Below are 15207 nucleotides of genomic sequence, written 5' to 3'. Positions count from 1 at the left end.
CCCCAACTGATCAATGCCTGGTTTGTGCTGGAGGGCCCAGTACTGGCCACAGCACACAGATGTGGGCCAGGAAGTGCCTAATACAAAGGGATAAGCGTTTTCCCTGATGTAGTGGCTACCCTCCTGTTAATATGGCTCAGGATGTTAGTGTCCACATGCTGGAGGGTGCTTAGCTGGCTGTAGGCCAGTTCTCCCCAGTCTTCTCCAGCAGTTTCTTCCTTGCTGGTCAGTCCCCAGCCTGCACTGTTGGAAGCAGTGCCCTGGATGCAGGACTCTGTACCTGCTCTTGCTGAGTTTTGTCAGTGTCCTGCTTGGCCCCTTTCCCCATCTCTTGTTGCTGAGCTCCACCTCCAGCCCCTAAGCCCATGTGCTCAGGCCATGGTTTGGTGTTACTCACGAAACTAATGAGGGCGCGCTCTCTCTCTTCTTCCAGAGTTATTCACAGACACTAGACAAAACAAGGCGCCAGGACAGGCCCTGGAAAAACATGATCATTAACAACTTTTGGTAGGGTACAAAACACTAAGCACTACACTTCTATTCCAGCTGGACTTACGCCCATCAAATTGTCCACCCCTCCACCAAATGAGGCACAGAAATTATGTGGGAGACCATGTTGTAGTACCGCGTCCGGACAGCTAGGGTACTATGACTCCTTCCTCATGGAAGTAACCACTTTATTTTGATACAAAGTACACTTGGGAAGTAGTTACCCAACAGTACTAAAAGAATTCTGTATCAAACTCAGAAGAAAGAACTCAGATGTCTAAGGAGCATACCTGACAGAAACTCTCCTCATGGTTTAAGGCCTAAAAAGCCTCTTCAAAGCATCTCTTATGTTTGAAAAAATGCTGAGTAATATGAAAGATTATTTATTAGTAAGAACATTTGGATTTGTTTGAAACAAGATTTTGATTACTAGTCAGTCACCATGAGGGTTACTTCTATACTCACTAAGCAAGAGTTAAGTTTTTAATTTATACCAGTACATTAAATGTGTGGAAAAAATTAATCAGAATATAGTGCAAGTTGTGTTACATAAACATTGACTACTCTGTTAAGATGTGAATAATTAACTCTGAATGAAGATGATGAAATGTCATTTTCCAAACAGCATAATGAGGCTGCCAAAAAAACACTTGCATGTCTGTAAATACAGAATAGCTGTATAAAGACTTGTATACAAACTAGTGAACCATTGACCCCATTTTTTCCATTATTTCCTTTTCCACTTCTCAGTATGTCACAACTACTCACAAAACTACTAGAGTGAGGTTTGGACTTCAGGAAAGATAGCCAAGGAAATGGGAACAATAATTTCTTTAACTACCTATTTTCTGTAATCTAAGTACCCACTTCAGTTCTGTAAAGGCCATAGGTTAGTAAGAACCTGTGTGTGGGGGAGAAGTGCCTTTCTATTCTTTTCCACCCCTTCCTCATGAATCTGTTATGAAGTTCAGAGAGGTTCTAAATAGTCTTTAACAAAGTGATTGTCTTAGCATTCCTGTCTGGATTTCTGAGCTGCTCAATAGGCCTGTAGAGAGGCAGAACCTCAGGCTTCCTTTTTATCAGGCAGATAAATTATTGCTGCTTTTTATGCATGGTGGCATTGGAGATTAGATTTAATGATCTCTCTGACAAGTCTAGTTATTTTCTGGATATATATTTCATACAATACCTTCCATTTTCCCATATGTTTGCTTTAGGAAGATTTAGCAACACATTTTGTGGACTTCTGCCATTCAGAAGTCTCTGAAGTGTGGAGCTTAAAATGTACTGTTTGGCTTCTAACATTTAATGGGCCTTTGCTGCCAAATTTTGTTTAAGGCTGTGGTGCTTTGGCAGACTGATATGTTGCCCTGGGAACACTGCTAAAGCCCCAAATGTTAAATCTTGGTGTCCTAGTACAATCTGGAATAGACATACTATCATGTTCATTTTTGAAGGTTCTCATTTCTCAGGGTAATGAGACTTGTGTTCAGAGTAAGCTCTATGAGCTAAGCCAGTGCCTTCCTACTTAATTGTTAAGGCAATTAATTTTATTGACTGGGGAGTTTGGGGGCTATATTCTTATCTCTTTACTGTTTCAAAATACCAAACAGTCATTTGAATATTTTCTTATGGCTTTAGTTGATTCAGTGTAAAACTATTGAAATGAAACAATGTTTTAAACCAGGAAGTTGAATTTAATTGATATTTTGACCCTAGCTCTGCTTTCTGCTCACTTTTCCTTTGTGACCTTTCTGGGACTGTGATTGAGATCCATCAGCATGTTCAGGAAAGACCCACTTCTCCTGCTGTGGACATGACTGTGAATACTCAGGAAATGGGTCAATCTAATGTTTTGGCCAAAATATTGTGTTCTGATGTAGCTGAGGATCACCAAATCGTTTCTGTGGGAAAGGACATCTTGGTGTTTGGAAGAACACTACTCAGAACAGGGACAACCTGCAGTTGTTCACATTCAAGTGTCACAAACAAAACTCAGGCCCAGCTCATTAAAACACAGCTGCCTGCTGCTAGACAGTGGGAGCTTATTTGTGAGAGATCAGCAAGGGCAGGGCTGCTGCATGGGGGTGAGGGAGCACAGCAAAGTCAACCACAGACTCAGGGCACCTGGGCAGTGCAGTGACAGTGCCAGCAGCCAAGCAGTCATTAGGTGACAGCCAGGTAAGGAGCCACGTCCTAGTTCAGTTTGGGAAGTGGTGGAGTCACCATTTCTGGGGATACTTAAAAGGTGGGCTTGTGTCAATTTGGGACATGGTTTAGGGATGGACTAGCAAAGCTGGATTACTTGTTGGGCTCGGTGACCCTTAAGGTCTTTTCCAAACCAAACGACTCTTTGATTCTCTGTATCTGAGGGAGGGCAGGAGTTGACAGCTTAGGGAGCAGCCAAAATGGGCCTGCTGGGCTGAGGGGTGCGGGGAAGCTGGTCATGGCCGGTTGAACAGTGATGCCTAAATGCGGCCTGATGCGACGCACTAAGATTCAATTTTCTTCATTTATCTTTTTATCATCGTTATGAATTTATCCCTCCCTCCCCCCGTGCACTTACGTAAAGGATCTTTCCTTCCTGCCCCTGATTGACAGCCGGAGAAGCTGCCGCCGCCGTTCCCAGGGAGGACCGGGCCGGGCCGGCCGGCGGGGCGAGGCGGCTCTCCTCGGGAAGGCGGCGCTCCCCGGGAAGGCGGCGCTCCCCGGGAAGGCGGCGCTCCCCGGGAAGGCGGCGCTCCCCGGGAAGGCGGCGATCCCGCCGCGATCCCGCCGCGATCCTGCCGCGCCCCTGCGCGCCCGCGGCCGGAGCAGCGGGGACAGCGGAACAGCATGGTGGTGCGGCCGCTGCTGCGCGCCGTCATCATGGGGCCGCCGGGCTCCGGGAAAGGCACCATCTCCGCTCGGATTATCAAGCACTTCGGCGTGAAGCATCTCTCCAGCGGCGACCTGCTGAGGGACAACATGCAGAAGAAGACAGGTGGGCGTGGGGACGCGGGTGGGGATGTGTGCGCGGCGGCGACGACCCCTCCTCCTGTCCCCGTCCCGCCGGAACCGTCCCCTCGCAGCGCCGCGGGAGCTCGGCGTGACACAGCTCCGCTCCGGGAAGGGACACACGCTCCCAACACGCATTCCTGCCCTTCCCCTCCGAGAAGGGAGGGCGCTTCCCTAATGGGGTTTGCTGCTCCCCACCTCCGTGTGCCCGCCGCGCAGGCGGAGGTGGGGTGACTTCACACAGCTCTTCTGGAGGCCCGAGGCCACCGAAGTGGGCCTCATATCGGCAGCCCTGGGTCCTCCACACGCTGACACTTGCCAGCCTCTTCATGAAAGTGGACGGGGTTGTCCTGTTTTCGTTGTTTTGTTTCACCTCATTGCTTCCTTGTCTTGGGTGCATTTAGTAAGCACTCCGTGGTTTTTGTACATGTTTCTAATAGTTCTGATAGCTTCTCAAGGTTTCTCCAGCTGGAAGCATCTTAAAAGAGAAAAATATTCACATCTTTTAACAGGCAGGTCCAGAGGAGGGGGTTTGGGCAATCAGACTTTTTTTGTATGTTCATTTGAAGTAGGGGTACCTGGAATTGTTAACACCTATTCCAAAATTATGCCAATCCTGATCTGGCAGGCATAACATAGTGATACTTTCAAAAAAAAAAAAAAAAAACAAAAACAATGTGCAAAATTTTCAAACTGCATAGCTTTTAAAATTATTATTGTCTTATGAGTTCATATCATGATTAGGTTTGTGTATGTAAACACAGCAAGGTCTGTGTTTACATACAGTGATGCTTATACTAGATAAATATACTAATTACTCTTGCTGAATAGGTCTAGCTTGGCCTCTGGCCTCAGCTGAGATACCACAGTCCCTCTCTCTGGTGGATTTTTGCAATATGGAAGGTTCCCTCCTGACTTCCACATCTGCTTTTCTATATGGTGGGGTGAAAAGCCTTGTAAGAACCATCTCAGGCTGTACAACTTCAAGCTGTAGAATATTCCATTCACTTGTGTAAGTATCACTGTAGTATTATGCCAAGGTAACTGGCAGTCTCAGTTTTGGAATACTCATAAGCATGTTTGAAGATGAAGCAGCTGTGATGTGATTCCCATGTCTTCACACAAACTTTATTTACTCAGTAAGGATAATGACTTCAGTACAATGACTGACTTTACTGTAGTTGATATTGTAGATACTGTAAGTTAAGAATTTGTGAGGAGTACACCTGTGTAGACAGACCTGATTATATTCATGCTATTTCTATTTGGTTTCTATCATATGTTTTTATTTACAGAGGGTCACAAAAAGTTTCTATCATATGTTATTATTTACAGAGGGTCACAAAACTGTTCTGTTATGAACTTTCAGTGGAAGATGTGGTGGGTAGCCATTCCAAGAAAACAAAGGAAATGTTATTTTACCAAGTGTTTTGAGGTTGAAAATGTTTACTAAATACTTTTGGTTTTGTGCAAGACCACAGAGCACCAGAATCATGATAAAGGTTGTGCGAGAAGAGGAAATTCCAAGTGGAAATATCATATTGCTTGAATTGAGCTGGGAGCCTGAAGTGATGCAGAGAAGTGATTATGCAAAGAATTCTAGGTGGGTTGGACAGAGGAAGGAGAGCAAACATGTGAAATGGAAGTTTAGCAGAGACATTAAAAACCAGAATATAAGGAAAGAAGTCAGCGGACAGCTTAAGAGGTGAAGTTTGCTCTAAATTAGCTACAGCAGAATTTACCAGAATCTGCTACAGAGTTTATCATTCACTAGTAAACCTAGATGAAACTCTATTGCAATTTCATTGAAAGTCAGTCACTAGTTTCAGAAATGGTTCCAGAGGGTTGACATGAAGTGTGAGGTAGGAGGACTAGGTAGTACACTGAAAATAGGAGACCAACTGAGAGGCAACTCAGACAGCCTAGACAAATGCAGTCAAGGCAAAGATCCATGAGTTTTGACAACAACAGAAGAGTCCTGCAATTTCTAGTTCTTTGGGAAAGGAGTTACACTAAGATGGGCAGTTAAAGCCCTTGGAAAATTAGATATAGCTAATAGTAGTTTTATGGTGCAGATTTTCTATTTGCTGTCTTGTGAAAATGGACATTGTTGAAAAGTCCTGTTGAAGATGAGTGTTCTTATCATTCTGCAGTTATTATCATGTTCTTTTGGACAGTGGAGAGTCTGTGACCACTTCTCTAATGCTAAGGTAATTATTGTCTGGTTATGGCTAGAGCTTGACTGCTGTAATGTGGTTAGAACCTGCTGATCCTTTGTAAAGCCATGGAACATGGATACCTGTCATCACCTACAAAGAAAAGAAACCTGTGTTACCTGTAATTCTGAAGATTGCCATGCCTTTATGGTTTCAGATCCAACCTGTAAAAAACCCTAAACCAAATAAAACCTACAAAACCCCATGAAATCCCACTCCCAATAGCAGGAGTGGGGAGGGGGAACCTGCTCTGAGCTAGTGCATATAGATGACTATTTGGGTATGGTTCTGCCTATTTTTTCCCCTCTGTAATAGCGACTTTCTAAATTATCTGAGTTCGTAAAGGGAGGCAAAAGGCAGTGTTTTTCAAGCTCTGTTGGTCTAATAATGGCTTGCCATATTCTAAACATTTCTGGGCCCAAAAACTCATGAATCTTTCTAAAGTAAGTTAGAATTGCTCCCTGTGAACCTTGTCTTGCAAATATTTTTAGATTCTTGTGGCTAGAGCAATGCTGCAACATAAATCAGTAGCAGAGCCAAGCATCAAGTACACATTAAACTATCTAGACATGATTTATTTCTTCTCTCAACCCACTTTTTCAGGGTACATGGTTCAAAGCACACCAGAATAATAAAAAAAGATATGAAGAAGGGAGGTAGGGAAGAGACACTTTGTACACAGACAGACAGTCATCTTCTTTCCAGTTTGTGATGTGCTGGAGGACTCAGGCACCACAGTCTGACTCTTTTCCATATAGTGAGCACGTTTTGAAGTCTGGACAAAGTGCACAGTGCCTATTTCTAAATGGTCTTTGTACTTTTCAAAGCCTGACTACAGATGTGAACAGCCAGGAAGGGAAAATTGTTCTTTTATTTTTTTTTTCTCATCACCAAATGCAAATCCTATTTGCATTATTTGGGGTATGTACTGCTTTTCAGTTGCCTCACCTGAAGAAGGGCCTCTGTCCTGTTGTACATTTCATCCACTGAGTGATGGGTCTGGCTTTCTGCTGACAGTGGTCATATCTGCCTGGGTATCTCCATCCATCTCATTCTCTCTTTAGTTTTCTGTAACTAGACCTTAACTGGTTGCAAGTAAAGGCTTCTGCAGACCCACAATAAAACCAGTCTAGCTGCAATTCTGGGTTATGTAACAGAATTGGGTAATTGCTTTATAAATTAAAGATATGGCAACTTTGTGCCTAGGACGCAACCCAGGCAACTGAGTTTCTTCCAGGCTATATGCATGATTTGGGTGAACTACAGCATGCTACTGCCTGCCATGTAGGAGCATAGTGTGATAGCTGGAACGACAATGCGTGGATGGGATTTTAGTGAGCCAGTGCGATAAATGACTGGTACTAAATGTTAGTCAGTTCCATGGGAAAATACTAGTGTCTGTATACTCCCATAAATAGTGTATACTATCTATAAACACCCTCTTGCCACTCTAGTAATCATAAAAATACATATCTGGCAAGCATGTCCCACTGCATACTGTCAAAGGCATTTATGTTTGTAATGAAGCCTAAGTGTAAGTTAATAACTGGCCACTAAGCTAAGAAAATAAACTTTTTTTTCAGGAAGTCTGAAGGCTCATATCTTAATAAACTTGTTTCCTTTCTATTTTTTATTTTGAAGACTCTTGGTTAACGGCCTCTCCTCACTTTAGTTTTTAGAACTTCATATTTCAAATACATACTAGTAAATTTACTCAGAGGGTGTGTGTTTTGCCCTACAGGTGGATCTAATTAATCCGATATGTATTTGTATGGTCAGATCCTAGTTGATCATCTTGATATTTTTTAATTTTGGTAAGCATGCTGTCTATCTTGTTTACAACTTTTCTCTGTCACCCGATCAAAACAATGTTTTTGCAGGCTTGTAGCTTTTTCTCACTTGCTGGAGGTCAGAGATAGTGTAATCCAACTTTTTCTTTTGCAGAAGTGGGAATCCTTGCCAAGTCCTACATTGACCAAGGGCAGCTTATTCCGGATCACATCATGACACAACTAATGCTGAATGAGATCAAAGGTTTAGACCAGTACAACTGGCTATTGGATGGTAAGTTATCATGTTGGATATCACTATATATGGAGAGAAAATCTGCTCTGGAAAACTTGGGACTGCTTTGGTGGCTGCTAGCCAGCTTGTTGTGAAACTTTCAGCAGATAGTCTGCCCCAGTTTCTTTGGCTGACAAATGCTTTGGATGTACCCTGCCCTCAGAACATTACAGGGATATTTAACTCATGTTAAAAAGGGTAGTTCAACAGTACAGAAAAATTTCAAAACTGGCAATTCTGGTATTTTTTATTATAATTCATATGGTATTTCCCCATTAAAATAGGCATTGAGAAGTTTCTTTTTTAAAGTATTTTCTTATTAAAGTCCTTGGGGAATGGAAAACTTTTGAAGGATGAGGCCTTGGAATTATCTAAACAGCAAGGCAGGAATGTGATGCAGTAACAAGGTAAGTATGGAAAAGTACTGCAGCAGTGTGGAGTGTAATCAAAACTATTGCTCAATTGCCCTAAGAGGTCTCCTTCATTTGCTGTTTGGTTCTGTTCTCCAGAATGAACTGTTTTGCAGTTCTGCAGTGTAAGCTCATTGCTTCAGCACTCTTGCTAGAGAAAATGCATTTGCTGTTGTCTCATGAGCTGGATGGCTCTTGTTATTCCAGCCCCTGGGAATACATTTGGATGCCCAGCACATAAATAGTGTCTGGGCTGGATACGTGTTCTTTCAGACTCTAGTCACAACCTGCCTCAGTAGATAAAAAAGTTGTTGGTGTGGCTTTCTATTTAGAGGGAATGCCACAGTGGCCTCTGTCCCTGAGTGCTTTATTATAGTTATATTTATATAGTTGCTCCTACATACAGTGATATGTTCTCATGGCTTTAGTCACAGCTGGGCTCTTTCCTGAGAGAAAGCCTTTATTCCCACAGTGAACAGTACAATGAAACCTACGCCATAAAGCAGAGAATGGCAGATATTGGTTTTTTTTCCTTTAGTTTCAGGTCCCATGTACACACAGTTCCAGTCTTGTGGATCTGGATGTGTAGCAGTATAGTAGTAGTAACTGTGCCCGCTGGCAGCTCTCAGCAGGAGGATTGTGTCAAGAGCATAAGAGAATAAATCAATTTCTACTGCATGTTAACGTGCTCCTGCCTTTAAACTTATGCAGCAGAAAGTTTGTCTGCATCAGCATTTGTAATGAGAGCCAGTAAATTACTCTAGGGATAGCTCTGGAATAATGGACTTCACAAGAACAACACTGTTATCTTGAAATGTTAACCCATAATCTTAAGTTTGGTAACTGCAATGCAGAACAAACAGATGGGGTCAGTTAGCTCAAACTAGAGCTGCTGAACCGCTTGCATGTTCACTTAGCCAAACACCCATTTACTGCCTTACAACAGGTTGGTGGCTTCTGGAGTCATAGCAGATGTAGCAGTCTGAGTCATATGTTTCTGTGGGTATAATCCATTTAGATTTACATGCTGTATAATCTGGAGCACTTTTCTCTGTGTTCCTGGAATCTTCGTAATTCCTCACCTCTTGCAGATCTTTTTCTGTAGAGAGAGAATACTATGTAGAAAATGTCAGTTCAATTTCAATGAAATACTTTCCTAAAAGCACTTCAATTTGTTGAGGAATTTTCTCATTACTCAGTCCAGAGCAAAATCAAATTTCCAGCTGCAATACTTAGAAACATGGTGGCTGCTAATAGCAAGAAAGAACAGCAGTTCTTGAACAGTGTTCAACATCAGTGTTGAAGACCTGGCTGTTCCTCTGCTCTTACCATTTAGAAGCACTTTCATGCAATAATGTGAATGTGTGAGAAATAGAATGAGGGCAGCTCATGACTGTGATGCAAGCCAGGTGCAAAATACTTAATACACAAGCAAGGACTTGGTCTGAGCTAATAAATTCTGTCTTTTTGTAATGTTTTTCCTTACTCATGCAATGGACAGATCAACACTATGCAAGAGTTTCTTAAGTTTGTGTCTATCGGTGCTTGCCTTTACGAAGAAGTTTACTTGTACAGTGTGATGCAAATTAGAAGCTACTGAAGAAAATGAGTCCATTCTAGAGCTTTTTGAGGAGAGGAACTGTTCCAGTGAGTACAGGACACAATAGCATGTTCTGCAGTAGCTTTGACCACTGAAGGTCTTTGCTCAATACTTAATTTCAAATTCTTTGTGGAGATGTTGCCTGTCTTGTTCTTTGTTCCCACTGCACCCCTCTGAAGTTCCACTAGATTATCTAATAGTTTAAGGCATAGAATAGGGAGCCACAGAGTTCATGGGGAAAAATGCAGCACCTTTGAAGTGAAGAGACAGATTCCTGATCAGCCTGAGTGTTCTCACAGTTATCATATCTGAGGGCAGTTTGATATACTAAAACTTTCACAAACCTTCTAAATCCTGTACTGCCTCTGGTAAATATATTTGGCTTACTGCAACTGAGTAAAACAGGTTTGTAATGACCACTACCTTAAGCCAGACTTACACAGCTCTGAAAGTAAGATATATCACAAATGTTTCTAGGTGGTTCTGAGGGAAACTCTTCACTGAATGTTTTATTATTCCAAATGTGTATATAGTGCTTTTATTCAGTGTAGTGGTATATGGTGTATATATAAATACAGGGTCTTTTTGCACTTATTTTTTGCACTCTTGGGAAGATTATTAGCTGAAATGAAAAAATAAAAGCTTGGAGGCATTTAAAAAGTTAAAATGCCATGACACACTGAAAGATATTGGAAAATCTAATGTCTCTTCCATCTTTATAGAACATGACAATGCTTTTTGGTTTTTTTTGCCGTGTAACAATTATTTTCTTTAATGACTCAATCCAGGTAATTTTTGCTATAACTCTGCTTTCAGAATTTTATGAAGTTGTTTCCTTTAAAAAGGTTTCCCCAGAACACTTGCTCAGGCAGAAGCACTCGATAAAGAATGTCACATAGACACTGTGATTGACCTAGATGTGCCATTTGAGACCATAAAGTGTCGGCTTACAGCACGCTGGATCCACCCTGCCAGTGGCAGAGTTTACAATCTTGAATTCAGTCCTCCCAAAGTGCAGGTAAGCAATATGCATTGCTGATGGCACTAAATAAGTACTGCATTGTGTTTGCTAGCTGCAGTAAAATATTGTTTGCATAATGTGTTTCAAAACACAGCAGCTCAGAACAAAAAGGCTCATGTCATTTCTTGGGAGTGCAGAATCTTTCTGTTAACACCCTGCTGGTATTGAGGGTATGTTAGTGACCTGGCAGAACCTCAAGGTGTTGGACAATGTTTTTTGTCCCCTGCAGAGCAGAACACCATGATGTTTTGTAAGTACTTGTTAAAGCTGTTCACTGATCTGGAATACTGTCTGCCTTGTGCACTGGCACAGGATCTGGGCATGGTCTTAGCCTGTTTGCAGCCTGTACAGTCCAAAATGTAGATTTCTTTTCCTTTCTCCAGAGGAGTAATGCTTTATATATAGGAAACCAGTCAGAGGAATCCACTTAATGCTTTCCCTGTGTTTATATTTAACCAAGATGGGTATTTTCAAGGGAAGAGCTGCAGTATTGCAAAACTGGATCTAGAAACTTTCAAGTCAGGGAAGCTTTTCAACAGATTAATTTTTAACAGATTTTTATGACTTGAGATGTCCTAAAGAGAAGATTGAAGATAAAGACTGTACATTGTTACCTTAAATTTTTTCAAGAACAATTTGCTTTAGTGCAACTCAGCTAAAACTGTATTTTATCCTTAACTCTAAATAACTTAGCTGTTGTGGCATCACATTTCACTTGGAAGCTCTATTAATTTACATCAGATATACAGCAGGCCCTGGAGCTTTCGAATTTCAGTGTTGCAGGAAAAGAGGCCAGCTTGAAATACCAGGTAAGCACTGGAAGTGAGCAACTGAAAATATTGCCTTTGTTTTGTTTAAAACAAAGTGCTTAAAGTCATGGTTATTTTCAATTGCAGAAAAGCACAGGCAAGATGGAACAGAGAATTCTCAGACTTACCAGAGTAGGCTTCAGCTGCCAGAGCTTTGCTGTTTAGGATCTGTCTTACCTTTCACTAATTAGCAGACTTACCACAACACAGTGGACTGCAATACTTAAATTGAAAACATGGAATAGAGCTAAACAGGTGAAATGCAGTTGTCTCTATTACCTTAATAAACCTGCAAAATGCTTGCTTACTTAGTAGGAACATTCACACATTAGGTCCCTACCTCTGTAGGGAAAGCTTCAACTGACTCTCATGCCAATTTTTTGTACAGCTGCTGTTAAATAATAACTCTTCCATCTTGCAACTTAAAATCAAAGGGCGATTAACTCCTTTGCCCATTTTAGTATTGTCAAATGAAGGTCCAATTGGTCTCTTATTTCTTGTTATACAGGAATGTATTACCAACAGTATTGTTTTCTCTTGTACGTGAAGGTTTTGTCTTCATATTCCCCACGTTCTGTGAATGTTCCAGAGGACAAATTAGTCAAATTAGTCAAGTTATTATGATCTAATATTCATTGGCAATACTGAAAAAACATTTTTAACTGACAGACTGTTTTACTGGAAAGTCAACAACTTAACATTCCAGACAAGAACACATGCAGCACCCTCTCTTTATAAGCAGAAATCTACATCTTGATTAAGTGGAAATTGATCATAATTTCAATAGAAAATTACATAAAGCATGCTTAAAGAGAAGTAAAAAGTATACTCTGGTATTTGCTTTTAACCATGATTAGGGCATTGATGACATTACTGGCGAGCCCCTTGTTCAGCGTGATGATGACAAGCCAGAGACTGTCAGCAAGAGGCTCCAGGCTTATGATGCACAAACAAAACCTGTCCTAGAATATTATCGGTGAGTAGTAAAATCTGTTCTTCCACATTCCAAAATATTACTGTGCATCAGCATAGTGATGAGCAGATCTCTCTGCTACAGAATATATTATACCACAACAGTGAGTGTGGTGTGAGTAGCTATGTAGCTTTCATGAACTCAGTCAGAAATCAACCCAGCAGAATGAGTATGATTTTCCAGGGCTGCATGAGACCTCCTGGAACCTGTGTGGTAAAATAACCTGTCACTGCAGCCAGCCACATTTAGCTTCATAAAGAATGCTATGCATTACTCAATACCTCCATAGTACTGCTATGAACAACAACAGCTCTGGTGGGTGAAGTAACAGACAGTTCCTACTTTTGCAAGAATTTACAATATTTTGTTTTCTGGATGTATAAGTAGAACACTGCTAATAAGTGCAAGGGGTCAAATAGAGAAACTGTTAGTGAGGATTTAAATGTGGCTGTTCTAAGAACAGCACTGTGACTAGACACAGCTAACAAGACTCTTTAGGAATAAGTAGCTAATTCAGAATTATTTGCATTGTGGAGTGGAAATAAATTACTAGTTCTTTTAAGAATCAAAATTATACACAATGTTTCTCCTAACGGTAAAGCTGCAAGCATCATACTGCTGATATATAGATTTGTAGCAGGTCACCATGTAGAGCTGTAGTCTTACCTTGCCTAGACAAAGAAATCAGACTCTGACAACATCAATGGTTGTCCTTTTGTATTTCCATATTCACCACCCTTCATTGTATTCTTCCAGGACTGTTGAGCAGAAATCAATGTCCAGCCTGCATTTCCAATGCTACAGCTTTTCTGGTGTTACATCACATGCATATTTTCACACTCCCGCCAGGGTAATCATCAAGTGAGGTGGAGATTTTGGAACAATTAAACAATTTGACATCTGTAATGCTTTATTCTTTTTCTTCCTTAGGAAAAAAGGGTTATTGAAATCATTTTCTGGAACAGAAACCAATAAGATCTGGCCACATATCTATGCTTTCCTTCAAACCAAGTTGCCAGATGTGAGCCAGAAAGATGCTACCAACCCCAGGTGAAAATGGGTCAAACTTCTGCTTATCTGTCATAGCTCACTCCCAATTACATGAGATTCTGCAATCAAGGATTTGTCCAAGTAGTCTACCAGACTCATCAATAATTTAAGTCCAATGCTGTCCTTAACTTACACTAAATTTTGTTGCCTGTGGTTACCACTTCAATGCTGTATTTTTTTATATTAAATATACCTAATTTCAAAAATACAGTAACTGTCCTTAACAAAAGCCAGTACTCTTGTGTCTCTAATTTGGCAAACACATTTGCAATATTGATTGATGAAGGAAACACATTTCAGAATACATCTTAATTAGAAAGCACATTGACTGATTTACTCAATCAGTAAATAAAGCAATGACAAGACCATGCAAGCACATTCCTTGAACATGTGCCTAGCTGGAGCTAGCCAGAAGCTGTGAAAAACAATGACGACTGGTCTACAAAGAGTCATTTCAGACCAGAGCTCCTGTGTATGGAAACTGATCTTATGGAAAGGTTAGCTTCATGTTTGCTTACACAGATGTGACTTGATTTTGCTCACCATAAATTACACTTGTACCAGGGCAAATTATCTAAGCAAGTATTATGTTTCTATTTTTGCCCTCAGAGCAACTATTTTGCAGAAAATGGGAGTTTCAATGATGTGTAAGACATTTGGTAAAGCCTCTGATTTTGTGTGACCCTGCAAGACTTCATCAGTAAAAAGATACTGAAGGGATTGTGTAATCTGGTAAACCTGTAACTAGCTAGCTATATGATGTTGACCACTGAATGCCTTTTGTACTCTCTTTGAAAACAAGTGCTCATTGATGCCAGTGACATGATTTCCAGTGGTCAAAATACTAACTTTGGCACATTACTGTAGCAATTTTTATTGTAGCAACTGGACTGGTTTTCATGTGGTTCTTGTCTCTGACCAGCTCTTGTGTTAATTCACTACATAACTGGAAATACAAACTTCCACAGTCCACAGTTCTTAACAGTCCAGGGACTGCAGACACTGCTATTTTTCAGTGACTCCTCCCAGCCCTTTTTTAATGCTCATCAGAGTGGAAGTTTCAGGAGTCAGCAAAATCTGAGGAACAAATGGTCTAGGTAATGTCTGAAGTAGCTATGTCCTAATAATGCAGATTCCAATCTCCTTTAGCAGTGACTGTAAACAGCTACAGAGCTGGGGTGCTGACATACCTTGGACTGCATCTGCACATCGAGTTTTAGCATTATAAATATTCAGACATATTTCAGTCTAAAAAGAGATAGCCATTGTAGAATTTGTGAAGTTTTCCCCCGACTATAAATTAACAACATAAACAGCAGCTACCAGTACAATCAGTTTTCCTTTCATTTAAATAAAGCTTGCCAAGAAGATTGACCACTTGTACTGTCCTCTTGAGGAAATACCTGCTGCTAGTATTCTTACATTTTGATTTCAATTAAAAAGTCAATTTTTTTTCATCAGCATACATAAACTTCAGTGAACCAGAAGGAGGAGGGGGAGGAAATCTCATTATTTGACATTTATTTCTGCAGCATCCAGTTTTACCCCCTTGGAAACTTAAGAAATAACTTCGACTGT

At 41.0% G+C, this 15207-nt stretch overlaps 2 protein-coding genes across 5 annotated transcripts in view; one reads left to right on the top strand and one right to left on the bottom strand.

Moving 5' to 3' along the window:
- RCL1 (RNA terminal phosphate cyclase like 1) overlaps window positions 1-3125 on the bottom strand; it is a 41458-nt gene extending 38333 nt beyond the window's left edge. Inside the window, exons 1-2 of the mRNA XM_063181483.1 lie at window positions 3056-3125; window positions 398-477 (exon numbers count right to left, since the gene is read on the bottom strand). The gene's annotated coding sequence lies outside the window, so the exon portion shown is untranslated. The remainder of the gene's footprint in view (window positions 1-397; window positions 478-3055) is intronic.
- Window positions 3126-3257: 132 nt separating this feature from the next.
- AK3 (adenylate kinase 3) lies at window positions 3258-13858 on the top strand. 4 transcript variants are annotated; one of them, XM_063180881.1, is made up of 6 exons: window positions 3354-3472; window positions 7444-7516; window positions 7647-7766; window positions 10622-10794; window positions 12464-12582; window positions 13510-13858. In XM_063180881.1, the coding sequence occupies exons 3-6, from the start codon at window positions 7706-7708 to the stop codon at window positions 13631-13633; spliced, it is 477 nt and encodes a 158-aa protein (XP_063036951.1). In that variant the 5' UTR covers window positions 3354-3472; window positions 7444-7516; window positions 7647-7705; the 3' UTR covers window positions 13634-13858. The 4 variants fall into 4 exon arrangements, with proteins under 4 accessions (XP_063036949.1, XP_063036950.1, XP_063036947.1 ...); XM_063180880.1 differs by lacking the exons at window positions 7444-7516; window positions 13510-13858 and adding an exon at window positions 11491-11606 and having other exon boundaries at window positions 3284-3472; window positions 12464-12583; XM_063180877.1 differs by lacking the exon at window positions 7444-7516 and having other exon boundaries at window positions 3287-3472.
- Window positions 13859-15207: the final 1349 nt, after the last annotated feature.

Source organism: Melospiza melodia, chromosome Z (assembly GCF_035770615.1).
Source record: "Melospiza melodia melodia isolate bMelMel2 chromosome Z, bMelMel2.pri, whole genome shotgun sequence".
NCBI classification, from domain to species: Eukaryota; Metazoa; Chordata; class Aves; order Passeriformes; family Passerellidae; genus Melospiza; species Melospiza melodia.
This window is presented reverse-complemented; position numbering and strand designations above follow the sequence as displayed.

What these genes read in the sequence shown, in the direction of transcription:
- AK3 (XM_063180877.1), top strand. Translation starts at nt 3,325, where the DNA reads ATGGTGGTGCGGCCGCTGCTGCGCGCCGTCATCATGGGGCCGCCGGGC. An exon ending in GTACAACTGGCTATTGGATG is followed by an intron (nt 7,767 to 10,621) that starts GTAAGTTATCAT and finishes TCCTTTAAAAAG; the next exon opens with GTTTCCCCAGAACACTTGCT. An exon ending in TCAGTCCTCCCAAAGTGCAG is followed by an intron (nt 10,795 to 12,463) that starts GTAAGCAATATG and finishes AACCATGATTAG; the next exon opens with GGCATTGATGACATTACTGG.